The sequence below is a fragment of the Schistocerca serialis genome, chromosome 5 (genome assembly GCF_023864345.2).
Source record: "Schistocerca serialis cubense isolate TAMUIC-IGC-003099 chromosome 5, iqSchSeri2.2, whole genome shotgun sequence".
Classification (NCBI taxonomy): Eukaryota; Metazoa; Arthropoda; class Insecta; order Orthoptera; family Acrididae; genus Schistocerca; species Schistocerca serialis.
Window position 1 is genome coordinate 77085141 of NC_064642.1, and position 14800 is coordinate 77099940.

A 14800-nucleotide genomic window follows, 5' to 3' on the forward strand; every position below is an offset into this window, starting at 1 on the left:
CTCACCTAAACTGATGGAAAACATACCTGTGCCAACAATGGATCTCTTTATGTACTCATCTACAGTTATCTTCAGCACTATGAAAAGGATAGACTGCTACTCACCATATAGTGAAGATGTTGAGTCACAGATAGGCACAACAAAAGGACTGTCAAATAAGCAAGCTTTCAGCCAAAAGGGCCTCCAGCCAAATTATACAACATACAATTATGCAAACGAAACCCACACACACATGACCACAGTCTCTGCCTACCAAGGCCAGACTGCGAGCAGCAGCACATGATGAGAAAAGCAGTCTGAGTAGTGGGGGTAAGGATGAGGCTGGGGTGGGGAGGGGGAGGCATAGCAGGGTAGGTGTGGGGGACAGTAAAATGCTGATAGTGGGAACATACATGGAAGAGGTGGAGGGAGGGTAGGGCAGCTTGCTGCAGTCAGCAGGTTAGACAATGGGTGGCTGGGGGGGGGGGGGGGGGGGGCAGCATAAAAGGATAGCAGTAAAAAGACAGAGAAGGGGACAAGTGGGTGTAGGACAATGACTAACAAAGGTTGAGGGCAGGAGGGTTACAGGAATGTAGGATATATTGCAGGAAGAGCTCCCACTTGCTCAGTTCAGAAAAGCTGGTGTTGGTGGGAAGGATCCAAATGCCCAACACTGTGTTGGGCTGTGTGCTTAGCAACTGGGCTGTCCAGCTGTTTCGTGGCCACAGTTTGTTGGTGGCCATTCATGTGGAGAGACAGCTTGTTGATTGCCATTCCCTGTGTAGAACACAGCACAGTGTTTGCAACTTTGCTTGTGGATCACATACTGGTTTCATAGGTAGCCCTGCCTTTGATGGGTTAGGTGATGCTTGTGGCCGTACTGGAGTAGGTGTTAGGGGGATGATGTATGGGACAGGTCTTGCATCTAGGGCTATTACAGGAATATGAGCCGTGAGGCAGGAGGTTTGGAGCAAGGATTACATAGAGATGTTCGAGGACATTGTGTAGGTTTGGTGAGTGGCAGAATGCCGCTGTTGGGAGGTTGGGAAGGATAGTGGGTAGGATGTTCCATGTTCCTCATTTTAGGGGATGATGAGAGGTTGGCAAAACCCTGTGGAGAATATAATTTTAATACTCCAATCCAGGGTGGTTCTGAGTCACAAGGATAATGCTTCTCTGTGGCCAGACGGTGGGACTTTGGGAGGTGGGGGGTGACTGGAGAGCTAAGGAATGGCAGGTATGTTTCTGTACAAGGTTGACAGGGTAATTATGGTCCATGAAGGCCTCGATGAGATTCTTAGTACGTCTTGAGAGGGACTGCTTCTTACTACAGTTGTGTCGGGCACCCGTGGTGAGCATAGGAGCATAGCATCAGTGACAGACACATCTTTGAATTTGAAAAAAATGAATAATCTAGGCAGTGCCAGTGCTTTCTACGGCTTGGGTGTCAAAGAGGTAGTGGAAATACACTTGCACAACAATCTAGTAAACTATGATAGCGGATTTCAGCTTAACGCAGTGTGGGATTCCTCAATTGAGAAAATACATCAGGAATGCTTCATTCTGAAGGTGGTAATGGTAGAAGACAGATTGGACAGCAAGTGGAACTTCACACCTGTGCCATTGCTGTGCGATACCCTATCACTGGTCACATCGCGCTCCCCCACCACTGATTCAGCACCCTTCCTGGGGGCGTGTGATTAGCCCACCTGCAGAAGTGGACAGTGGTTAAATGATGTTATAGATCGATGAAACACAACATCCTGAAAATTCACATGAAGAAGATACACAAAACTCATAAAAATAGTGTGAAAAGAGGACACCACCACTTGGCTGGTCACCGGAGAAGATTTCATTATTGGAACATGCTGAGAAAGCCTGCAATCACATATACTGTTAATATGAATTTCACTGATATTTCTAGGGATAGTATGCTGCACGAGACTTAAGGTTTCATTAACAGAGCCCTTGCAGCCTGTTTGTTCTGGCACTGACAAGAAATATTTGTTGAAAATATTCGCTGCATTTTCAGAATTGCATATTGGATTTCCTTCCAGTTTGATTTCAAAATCTACTGAAGTTCCCTTGTTCTTGCTAATCAGCCTGTTAACAGTTTCCTATGTAGCCATCATGTTGTTATTGGAGTTGTAATTTCATGTTTATAATATATTGCTTTTAATTTTGTATCAACTTCTTTAGAATCTTACAGTAAATTTTATGGTGACCAATTTTGGCTGTGTCCTTAGACCTTCTAAATGTAATAAAGGTCTGTCTTTGTTTTGCATGATTGTTTAATTCCATTAGTGATTCAGGGTTTGTTCGAGGACGTGGAAATATTATGTCTAACTGTTTAATTTCGTTGGTGATTCAGGGTTTGTTCAGGGATGTGGAAATGTTGTGTCTAACTAATGTTTTTGAAGAAACCTCTTCAAAGGAAGATGAGAATTCATTTATGAATATATAAAATTTAATGTTAACCTCATACACACTGTATACAGTTACAGTTTATGTTTAAGGATTTCCAGGGACTGTTTATAGTTCCTGCTGGAAGAACACCCATGACAGCCAGCAGCTTGGTTGCAAGTGCTACTAAATGAATGTTTGTTATGCCATGTTATTAGCCAACCATGCATGACCTTGAGCTGCAGCGGGTTGCAATGTTTACAAATTACAGAGCTCAGATTGTTGCTACTTTGTCCACACAACACAATCTGCTCGATGTGCTTAAAATGTTGGGAATGTTTTTCCAGTGGTGTGACTATAGTCATTAACCTTATTGACTTCCATGTGGTTATTGCTTTCTTGAGAGGTGTTCTGGTACACATATTGAAAGCTATTCATTATGGCCAGATAGCCTGTTCAAGACTCACATGATGGTGAAGGCATGGCACATATTTACATCTATAAGTAAATTGGCTATCAAGGTCTCTTAGATGTGATCCTATTGAAAAAGTTAGCTACTAATGTAAGATTGTATAAATTCATCAGATGTTAAAGTTTTACATTGTTGCTGCCTTTATTTAGAAAGTTTACATTAAAATCCTCAAGTATAATAATTTCATTATATTTATAAAATAAAGCAGATCACTGTATTTGTGTGTGAACCAGAAAGACCCTGAAGTTAGCTCCAGCTTCCCTGTAAATTGTCACTACTATTACTGTTGAACAGTCTCTTGTTACATCTACTGCACCATTGTTGTAAACAGTATTTCTTTACATATGTAGCTCTAAATAATATTATTTTTAATGAAGATAGCTGCACCAACTCTTGTCCTGCTATCTCTAGAGTACTGGCTAGTAATGTTGTCATTATATAAATGTAACAAGTCAGTTCCATTTGTAATATAGTGTTCTGAAAATTGTATTTCAGCATTGTTTGCACAGTTTCTTTCTTTTATATTTGCTGCTAACTGATCTGCTTTGCTTAGAAGTCCTCTTATGTTTTGACAAAAGATGTACAGTTTTTGCTTATTTATTGTGGTGTCATTTATCTTTGAGGTTGCTTCTTCATCGTGCTTCTGATTAAAAAGTCCTTCAGATGGGAGGTGTGCACTACTGTCCATCTACCTATTGTTCCATGTACTCCCTGTGTGGCTATTGTGTTTTTTCTATAACAAAAAGTGGGTCAGCATTGGTCAATGAAGTAGAAATCTTTATTTCTGTTGCAAATCGATTTCAATCACTGTGTGCCCATCATCAGTGCTGGTGTTAAATCCCTATGGACTTCTAAATACAATTAGTAATGTTGCAATATCTGCACATATCACTGAGCATTACTTGCCAGACTGAAGGCACAAATTCAACAAGTTGTGGTGTGGTGATAATGGTGCATGCAACTCCTGATGGAGACCCAATTAAAAAAAAAAAATTCTATTGTCTCTTCTTCTTCTTCTTTTTCTTCTGCAGGTGATGTTATGCTTGATGTTGAGACAACAGCTTCCAAATAGAAGAGCATTTTCTTTAAGCTTGTTTCTCCACTTGTAGACCAGTTGATAAATCAGATTAGATTATAGCCTGATACAAGGATCACCAGTCTCCTCAGGAAGTGTAAAGGGCCTAATTGCATGACTTGGTGAATCATATTTCAGCTTCACACTCTCACCATACGAGAGTATTTTTGGTTGTACTTGTATTTACATCTTCATGACAATTTGTGAATTGTTACTCTTATTTATATCGGTAGTGTGTTTTCTAATTTGCTGATGTATAAATAGCTTTCATGTGTTGTTTGTATATATATCATGCCTGGTATAATGAGCTGTTTCAAGGGAATGACATTCAAGAAAAAACATATTTGGAATTACTTCATATATTTTGTAGTTTTCTAATAGTATTCTCAATTTCTTTGCTTACTCATGATGCAGGAATTAAATCTTATGTTGTAGGTACACTCAAAAGGATGATGTTTACATTTCGTAAATGGTTTAAGGCATTAGTTACATCTTTGCTTTGTTTTGTTCTTCATAATAAATATCTATGGCTGGATGTTGATGATATGTTTACATTACCTGGTGATAAATTATAACTATGATTTCAAATTGGATACACCACCTATTTTGTAAGGATACCTGCTCTGCAGGTGGTCTGTAGTCCAGATGGATCAGTAATTTTCTTGATGCAATATGCCATAACATGTGACTAACTTTTGACCTTTTTTAATTATCAGTTTACACCACCTATGTCCATTTTTTAAAGTTTCATGCTTTTTATGTGTACTGTTACTATTCTAATGGTGTAAACCAAAAGCAGCAGTTATAGCAAAATTAAGCAGATGTATGCATCTTCTGGTGCTGTCATTTTCCTTTTTGTCATTTTTATTGTGATTTGACACTGCTGCTTTTGCTTTTCTTATTACTAATGCATTTTCACTTTGAGCAGCTTCATTTAGTGGTAGTGGGAGTATGTGTTATTAAACATTCATCACATTTCTGCTAAATTTATGTTTACAAGTAAGCAGTATCTGCGCATACCATGTCGTGTAAAGTGCTTTTTTCTTTGATATTCACACCAGTGAATTTTACACAATCACAATAAAAGAAAAAAATCATTTTCATGTAACCACTGCCTCCTTGTCTAAGGTACAGAGTGGAGTTCTACACTCTGGCATGAAGATATTGATCAACTTCTCATTTAACATAAATCAAGAAATTGGTGGTTATCTCCATAATTCAAAACAAACTTTTTATCCACCCTTTCTACAAATGACCTAAATATCTAGGTTCAAGGACTGAGAAGTTCTGTTAGCAATATGGCAAGCAGTTGTGTTCATTGTAATGCTGCATGATAAATAGTAATGCAGTGTAAATTTCACAAAACACTTACAAATGTAGGTTACTGCTTTCCTTGAAAAACACTGTGCTAATGAAGTAAGTATTAAATTATCAATAGCATATAAACAGCAGCTATTATTGAGAAGGCAGCAACTTCATTCAGAGTAGCAGCTATCCTTTTTATTTACACAATTAAATTTAGCTAGCATAAGCATGAATAGCATTCAGCAGTGTAGTGCTATTCTGTTGTTAATACAGATTTACTTTCTTATCTTCTGTTGATGTTACCCTGGCTCCTTCCATATCCCTGAATATTCTCCTTTTTGAGTGGATGTATGGAACATGGTGAAAGAATAAATGAATGCAGTCTAAAATGCTTTGCATGTTTGTAAAGCTGAATGATATCCACAGTCAGTATCCCTAATTATATTAAAAATAATACTGTCAAAATTTAGAATTCTCATTTATGAAATGATATTTTTTTTAAATAGAAGACTTGAATATTCAAATCTGTAATGAAACTTTCTCCATTCTCAGTATCATCAGGCTGAACAAGAACTTGAAGAACTGAAACACAAACTTGAAACTACAGATGCACAAAATAAGCTTATGATAAGTAATGCTGAATCTGAAGTACAAAGAGTAAAGGTAAACATTTATTTTTCTTATCTGGATTCTCTATAATTTACATTCCTCTTGTGTTGTTGATAATAACAACGCTGCAAACTTTTAAGCCAGAATTCATGTTGTTTGAGACTTCCTAAAATCAAATTCTGTCTCTCACGTATTTAATATTAACACAGGCCCATTGCTGCTTAGATACCTTGTCAGTAGTTCATTTAGCACCTTGAGATGTAAATTTGTGGAGCAAGTCAATATACATAGTTGTCTTTTTATGTTATAAAGTAAATACATTAAAGGAAAATTCCGCCAAGAAAACTAATAAATCATGACACAGAATTGATTGCCAGTGCTTACCTTCAGATATATAATAATTCCAATCCCAAAGAAAGCAGGTGTTGACAGATGTGAAAATTACCGAACTATCAGTTTAATAAGTCACAGCTGCAAAATACTAATGCGAATTCTTTACAGACAAATGGAAAAACTGATAGAAGCCAACCTTGGGGAAGATCAGTTTGAATTCTGTAGAAATGTTGGAACACGTGAGGCAATACTGACCCTACGACTTATCTTAGAAGAAAGATTAACTTATCTTAGAAGAAAGATTAAGTAAAGGCAAACCTACATTTCTAGCATTTGTAGACTTAGAGAAAGCTTTTGGCAATGTTGACCTCAATACTCTCTTTCAAATTCTGAAGGTGGCAAGGGTAAAATACAGGGAACAAAAGGCTATTTACAATTTGTACAGAAACCAGGTGGCAGTTATAAAATTCGAGGGGTGAAGGAGGGAAATATTTAAAGAATTTAAAATAATGACTCTTCCTAGCTTTTACATCTATGAATGTGTATGCTTTCTGAAAACTCACCAGGAATTTTCAACATTAAATAATCAGGTTCATAACCATGAAACAAGGAACAGGGATGATTTTCACAGAGACACCCACAAAGGAGCACTCTACCAAAAAAGTGTAAACTACCAGCCCAATATACTTTTTATTGCATTGCCGTATACAAAAAAAGAAAATTAAAGAATTTCATAAATTCAAGGTAGATCTTAAACAATTTTTACTAACACATAGTTTTTATAGAATTGAAGAATATTTGAATATGGAAAAGTAATATTATATATACACACACACTGATATAAAATATTTGTATTTATTATCCAAGTTTTTGAAACAAATTAAAGATAAGGAACTATATTGTAATTGATACATCCACACATGTATATTGTTAACAGATGAATAAAGATATTGGTTGATTGATTGATTGATTGGTTGTTTTTCTCTTGATGAAGGGAATCACAAATAATACAGATGCTGATATTCTAAAGTTCTATACCACCAAAGTAAACCACGACCACCTTGGGATGTAATGTGGCTTGGCTGTTCTCCCAATGAAACCCTTGAACAGTCTCTCAAATGACATATGAGTAGTTTGCAGCAAAATCCATCAAAATGATTACTTCAGTATCTTCAAGATTTTGTTTAGGCTGCCTTGGGTATGAGTTTCGGTGTTTTGAAACGAAATAGTGGCTTGCCATACAACAAATTTTTAAAGCCATTTCCTCTATAAACTATTCTAGATTTGTGTGACATGTCTCTGGCATATCCCTGGCAGTATAAACCCACTGTTTTTATTCTGTCATTTCTTCTGGATCATTTTCTTTGAAAACAACTATTAAATAAGCTTATGGCTCAGGTTTTCCAAGACATTGTTCATAGCATTGCAGCATGCAGTCCTATGATTCTAAACAGCACACAAATTTCTTGATTGGTTCCTTATAGTCACCATCAATGAAAGGTGCTGGATCCAACACCATTTTGGCATTCTGTGGTATTACACACACACAAACTATATGCGTACCGCAGCACCACTTTGGCCTGAGTTCACATATTTTTGGGAAACCTAATTCACTGCCATATTGTTTACTTTGAAAATTTCTTTCAAGTTACAGAGCAGTAGTAATTCCTGCTCATGAACTTTTTCACCATCCGTTCCTACTGCTATATAATTATTTTTGCCTGGTCACAGCTGAGAAAATTCATCTTCAAAGAACCTGAGGACTTCATGTCTGATCTTGTCATTGAGATTTTTTCCTTTCTCATTTCGCTGGTGCTGTCAAGATGCTAGCCTCCATCTCTAGTTTCCTTGTTTGCTTCAACATCCTTGCAGAAACATTAAATTCTATTGCTGTTTGTTGTCTACTCCATCTGCTAGGAGTGAGTCAAAATTTAAACTTTGTTGGAGAACTTAAATGATACACTTTAAGTTTTAGTTCATTATTAAGATGTCCATATCCTTACATTTCTGGCATTGCTTCACCATTTGTGTTTCTAAACCATCAGTGGAACTCACAACAGCAGCTGCTGCTATAGGCTTGGTGATTAAACCTTGTGCTTTCTGAACTTTCTGCTTTATGTAAGCCATTGAATCCATTTTTCCAGTTCACTGAAGTTTAAAAGTCGAATCTCCAAGGGATGCTAGTACAGTCTTCACCCGGCATCAAGTGCCAAATATACCCATATAATCAGCAGACATTGATTCTTTCACATTCTAAGGATGTAGTTACTTATGAACTAATTCTCATCTACATCTGGGACAATGCTTCTTGCAAGGTTTGAAAACTTCGTTAGTCAGCAGTTTCAACTTTTCATTATGAAAAATGTCAACTTTATGTTTATTTTTCCAAAGTGAATTACAGAAGGTGATTTGCAGAAATTGAAATTTTGTTGTCTGCGGAGGATTATGCTATGAACAATTCTTCTGAAAAGTCCAATCCAGATCTAAGTTTTGAAAGCTGCATGCCCAATGATTACATTTATTTCACTGGCGTAAGCTGATGTTTATGACAGTAAAATATAAAAATTTATGACAGTCAGTGCTATCTCAATGACAAAAAGAAATAACGATCAGCCACTTCTTGGTTTGTTTCACAAAATATATAGAACATAAATTAATTCAGTCACAAAACTTCGAAAGAGCAACCTAATCACAAGATCAACACCAGAGAGAAACTGACAATTTGACAGACACATGGAGACTAACAAAACAATTTCAGAAAATTGGATGATTTATTTAACAGAAAGAGCTTCACAAAGTGAAGTCAGGTATGCACTGGCCCGCTCTGCCCTAATGCAAGCAGTTATTTGGCTTGGCATCGCTTGATAGAGTTGTTGAATGTCCTCCTGAGGAATATTGTGCCAAGTTATCTACAATTGGCACAATAGATCACAAAAACCTCAAGCTGGTTAGAGTGGCCTGCCCATAATGCTCAAAATATTCTCAATTGGGGAGAGATCTGGTGTCCTTGCTGGCCTATGTAGCGTTTGGCAAGCGTGAAGACAAGCAGTAGAAACTCTTTCTGTGTGTTGAAGGGCATTTTCTTGTGGAAATGTAAGCCAATGATGGCTTGCCATGAAGGGCAACAAAATGGGGCTTAGAATATTGTCAATGCACCAATGTGCTGTAAGGGTGCTGCAAATGACAAGCAAAGGGGTCCTGTTATGAAATGAAATGGCACCATAGACAATCACTCCAGGTTGTCAGTCTGTGTGGTGGATGTCAGGCAGGTTGGTATCCCACAGCTGTCATGGGCACCTCCAGACACATCTTTGCTGGCCATTGGGGCTCAGTTCAGAGCATGACTCATCACTGGACATTTGGCAGGGCACACCAAACAGCTCAGGAATTTGATGATCTAACATGCCAATTGTACAGAACTTGGCACAGGAGGATATTCAACAACTCTTATCAATTAGTGCCAAGCTCAATAACTGCTTGCATAAAGGCTGGAGCTGGACCAATGCATTATTGACTTGCGCAATTTATGAAGCTCGTTCTCTTGAATAACCCATCCAATTATTCTGAAACTGTAATCATTTAGTTATTTGGTTATTAGTACATCTACATCACATGTATTGATTCCCCTCTCATTCAGATAGTTCTTTCACAGTGTTTTTTTTTTCAGTTTTTTTCCCCTCTTAAATGTATGTATTCCTTCAACAGTGGTGTTAAAAAATTTGGGCTGTGTTTTCATTAAGATCTTAAATAATGTTATAAAAATTTATAAAAGCTTTTGGGAGTAATTTCATCCATAAGTAGCGTCCATTCATTTAATAAGTCAGTCAGTCAGTCAGGCGCCAGCTCTTGGCCGATACGCCTACATAGAGGCAAATCAAGTGTTTATCTTATCGTGGGTTTCCCTCATAGTATATTTCTTAAATTTCAATGTTTTTCTGTTTAAGAAGTTTAATCCTATATTCTTGTAAGTGTAGATTCAGTCAGTCTGTGGTGCAGTAGGTACTCATTTCTTTTGTTTTGAAGACAAGTGCTTGTTCATTTATTAAACTAGTCAGTCAGGCCCCTGCTCTCCGTCAATACACACCTATAGAGCAGTGGGTTCCTGTATTTTCCTCATAGTATGTTTCTCAAATTTTGTGCATATTTTCTGTTTAAGAGCTTTAATCTCATGTTTTTGTTAGTGTAAAGTCATTTAGTCTGTAGTGCAGTTTCCGTTTCTTCTGAACAGCCATCTACATAGCTCACAAATGCATCAGCATCCATTGGTGACACATCAGGAGGATAACAAGTTGCAGATCATGGATTTACTTCTTTAGTTAAACTTGCTAGGGTGGGTAAGATGTGTGCATGCTGTGTGTGTATGCAGGAGGAGCTGGCTGCAGTTAACAAACAGCTGAATGCATTTTTGACTGCGGTCAGTCACCTTCAATCTACTGACTTGGGGTGTAGTGGTGGCAGAGAATATGGCTTGTTGCATGGAACACCTCAGGTGTCACTTGTTACGTCCACGGTCTCTTCTGCCGAGGCACCTCCTATTGTACCCAATGCAGTGGATCCGCCTGCACAGTGGGGTGAGTGATGGGTGGTAACACATTCACGTCACTCGAGATGGAGGGCCAATATGGCCTTGCCCATTTGCCCTGTGAGTGGACACATGCCCACAGCTGCAGCAGGGTCCGAGCAGGCACACAGGGGGAGGGGTTTACTAGTTATCAGGAGCTACAATGTTTGGCATGTTATGGAGCCCCTTACACAGATAGTGTTCAGGGCTGGAAAGAGAGCCAATGTGCACTCAGTAGATCATCCTGTGCACCTCATCTGAGATGTGGAGTTGGCCCTGCATGTGGCTATTGGGCATTCAGAGTGCAGTTGGCGTGTAGTTGTGACTCACATCAGCACCAACTATGTCTGTAACACAGGTTCTGAGGCCATCATCTGTTCATAAAGGTGGCTGGCAAGTGGTGAAGGCTGCTGGCCTAGCAGACGCAGTTCAAGCAGAGGTCACAATTTGCAGAATTGTTCCTAGAGCTGAGTGGAGGGTCTCAACCAAAGGCTTCATCAACTCTGTTACAGTATTGGCTACAGATTTCTAGACCTGCATTATCGGGAGGAGATTTATAGGACTCCCTTTGATAGTACAACATTACTCATGGGTGCTTGCTACTCGCTACAGTTGAGTTTCCATGTAGCACATCTCTGTGAGTAAGGGCAATGTGCACGCATTAACAGATCATGTGGCTCAATCAAAAGGGTTTGGCTACACACCAATGCTCTAAAGCCATAATTATTCCACAATATGCAATTAGCAAATGATAAAATGTCAACTGAATTATAATGACTTTATATACATTCATCCGAGCACAAATTTCTGAGTGGTGGCCTCATACATATTAACAGTTTTTAGCAGTACTTCTGATTTATTAGTAGTAATATTCACTGAAATTACAATTATTTATGGCACAATATCATGGAATTAATCATATCACAAAAATATCAAAAGTCTGAAAATCTACACAAGTCCTCTTGTTTAGCATATCTTTAAGTTCACAGAATCACAGTCTGAGATTTGTTGAATTTGCAACATACATGCCGCCCAAACAACAACCTACCAAGACAAGAACCAGTGACCAAAAGACCATGTGCTCTGCTGAGCATGCTTACTCATAAACTTGGTCACATGACCACCACTGGAGTCAATGCAGCTGCCTTACTTCTGAACACCATCTAAGTTTTATACTACAATTTTCATAGAGATTTATAATCAATTACAAGTTCATTTAATTACTTTACAATAAAGTATAATTTATATAATCTCAAGAAACTTTTTCAGAATACTTGTTACGTCATGATAGGTTACAGGTGCACTACGCAAAAGAAGCAGCTACTCGGCTAGCGGAGTACTTGCGGACTGCACATGAGGTTTTTCTTGGGCTAGGCAGTAGTTTGAGGTACTCTTGTGAACACTTTCCATTTGGTTTGTAGCAAGGAAAATCAGGCCACATTCAGAGTAATGACACTTTGACTGTGAAAATTTTATCAGTAAACTGTCGAAGTATTCAAAAGTTCCCAAATTTACTGCGCTTAGGCAAAGTTCGTGCACTCAGATTATTCTTAGGATCAAAAGCTAGCTGAAACCCAAAGTGGAAAGCTCTGAGTTATTTAGTGAGTCATGGAAAATATATATGAGAAAGACAGATTAGAGGCCCTAGGAGGGAAAGTGCTAATTTCAATTGACAAAAATATGGTCTCTATTGAGTTAAAATTTGAGCGTGACATTGAAGATATCTGGTTACGTATAACAGGTGTACGTGAAACCAATTTAATTGCTGGATGTTTTTACTGGCCACCTGATTCCACTTTGACTGTTCTAGAGTCATTCAAATAAAGTCTATGATCAGCAAAAAAATTAAATTTAAAAAAAAATTTTAAAAAATCTTATCCAATACTAGTTGCGGGTGTCTTTAACCTACCAAGTGTAGACTAGGATTTCTATGGATTCAGTGTTTTGGGGTATATACAGACCATGGTGCGAAGTACTTTTGAACACTTTTTCTGAAAAATGTCTTGAGTAGCTAGTTCAGCAGTCCCACACAATGGAAATATCTTAGACCTTGTAGCCACAAATAGGCCAGACTTTATTGACAATGTCAGTATAGAAACAGGGATTAACAGTCATGGTGTTGTTATAGAAGCTGTGGTTATGAAACTTAATAAAGCACTCTAGAAGGCTAGGAGACTGTTTCTGCTAGAAAGAGCAGATAAACAGTTGTCAGCATCTCACTTAGATGGCGAACTAACATCACACAGTTCCAATAAGATGGACATAGAAGAGTTACTGGCAATGTTTAAGCAGACTGTAAATCGTGGTCTGGAGAATTATTTGCCTAGTAAGTGGATTAAGGTTCAAAAGGACTTACCATGGTTCAGTAATGAAATTCAGAAGATGCTGAAGAAGCAGAGGCTGTTGCACTTTTGGTTCAAAAAAGAAAACACAAATGATGACAAGAAAAGGTTAGTAGAGATCTATGTGCAAAGTATACAATGACAGCTACCACTGTCTCACTAGACAGATCTGGCAGAGAACCTGAGAAAATTCTGGTCCAATGTAAAATCACTAAGCAGTTCTAAGACTTCCATCGAGTCCCTTTGACAAGTCTGGTGAGATAGCTGAATATAGAAAACAAAGGCGAAGTTTTTGATTTTGTGTTCAATAACCCATTCATGCAGGAGAATCACACAAACATACCACCATTTGACCACTGTACAGATTCCTGTAGGGATGGCACAGTAGTAAGCATCTGTGGTTTAGAGAAACAACTGAAAATTTTGAAAGCAAGTAGGTCACCAGGTCTGGATGGAATCCCAATTCAGTTTTACAAAGATTACTCTATGGCATTGGCCCCTTACCTAGCTGGCACTTTTCATGATTCACTTGCCCAGCATGAAGTCCCAAGTGACTGGGAAAAAGCATAGGTGACTCCTGTATAAAAGAATCGACCCTCAAGATTACAGACCAATATTCCTAACTTCAGTTTGCTGCGAATCCTCAAACTTATTCTCAGTTCAAATGTCATAAATTTTCTTGAGACTGAGAAACTTATGTCCATGAATCAGCACAGTTTTATAAAGAATTGCTCATGCAAAACTTGCTTGCTCTTTTCTCCCTTGATATACTGTGAACTTGGATGAAGGGCAACAGGCAGATTTCGAATTTCTAGATTTTTTAAAAGCATTTGACATGGTGCTCCATTGCAGACTATTAATGAAGGTAGAGCCATATGGAATATGTTCACTGATGTCTGAGTAGCTCAAAGAGTTTTTAAGTTATTGAACCCAAGAAGTTGTCCTGAATGGCAAGAGTTCATCGGAGACATGGTTATTGTCAGGAGTGCCCCAGAGAAGTGTAATAGGACTGACGCTGGTTTCTATATATGTAAATGCTTTGGTGGACAGGATGAGCAGCAGTATGTGGTTGTTTGCTGATGATGTTGTAGTGTACAGTATGATGTCGAAGTTGAGTGATCTTAGGAGGACACAAGATGACATAGACAAAATTTCTAGTTGTATATGATGAATGGCAGCTAGCTCTAAATGTAGAAAAATGTAACTTGATGTGGATGAGTAGAAAAAACAAACCCATAATATTCAGATAAAACATGAATAGTGTTCAGCCTGACACAGTCACATCATTTAAAAATCTGGGTATAATGTTGCAAAGTGATATGAAATGGAACGGGCTTGTAAGGACTGTGATAGTGAAAGTGAATGGTCAACTTCAATTTATTTGCTGAATTTTGGGAAAGTGTGGTTCATCTGCAAGGGAGACTGCATATAGGATACTATTCTTGAATACTGCTAGAGTGTTTGGGATCTACTCCAGGTCAGATTAAAGGAAGATATTGAAGCAATTCAGAAATGGGCAGCTAAATTTGTTATTTTTAGGGTCGAACTACACCTAAATGTTATGGAGATGCTCTGGGAACTTGGATGGGAGTCTCTAGAGGGAAGGTGATGTTCTTTTCAAGGAACATTACTAAGAAAATTTAGAGAACCAGCATTTGAAGCTGACTGCTGAGCAATTCTACTGCCACCAACATACGTTGCATGGAAAGACCACTAAGATA

At 38.1% G+C, this 14800-nt stretch overlaps 1 protein-coding gene across 1 annotated transcript in view; it reads left to right on the forward strand.

Moving 5' to 3' along the window:
• LOC126481750 (putative leucine-rich repeat-containing protein DDB_G0290503) overlaps nt 1–14800 on the forward strand; it is a 196237-nt gene that overhangs the window by 167156 nt on the left and 14281 nt on the right. Inside the window, exon 9 of the mRNA XM_050105705.1 lies at nt 5787–5897. Within this exon, the coding sequence (XP_049961662.1) occupies nt 5787–5897 (111 nt within the window). The remainder of the gene's footprint in view (nt 1–5786; nt 5898–14800) is intronic.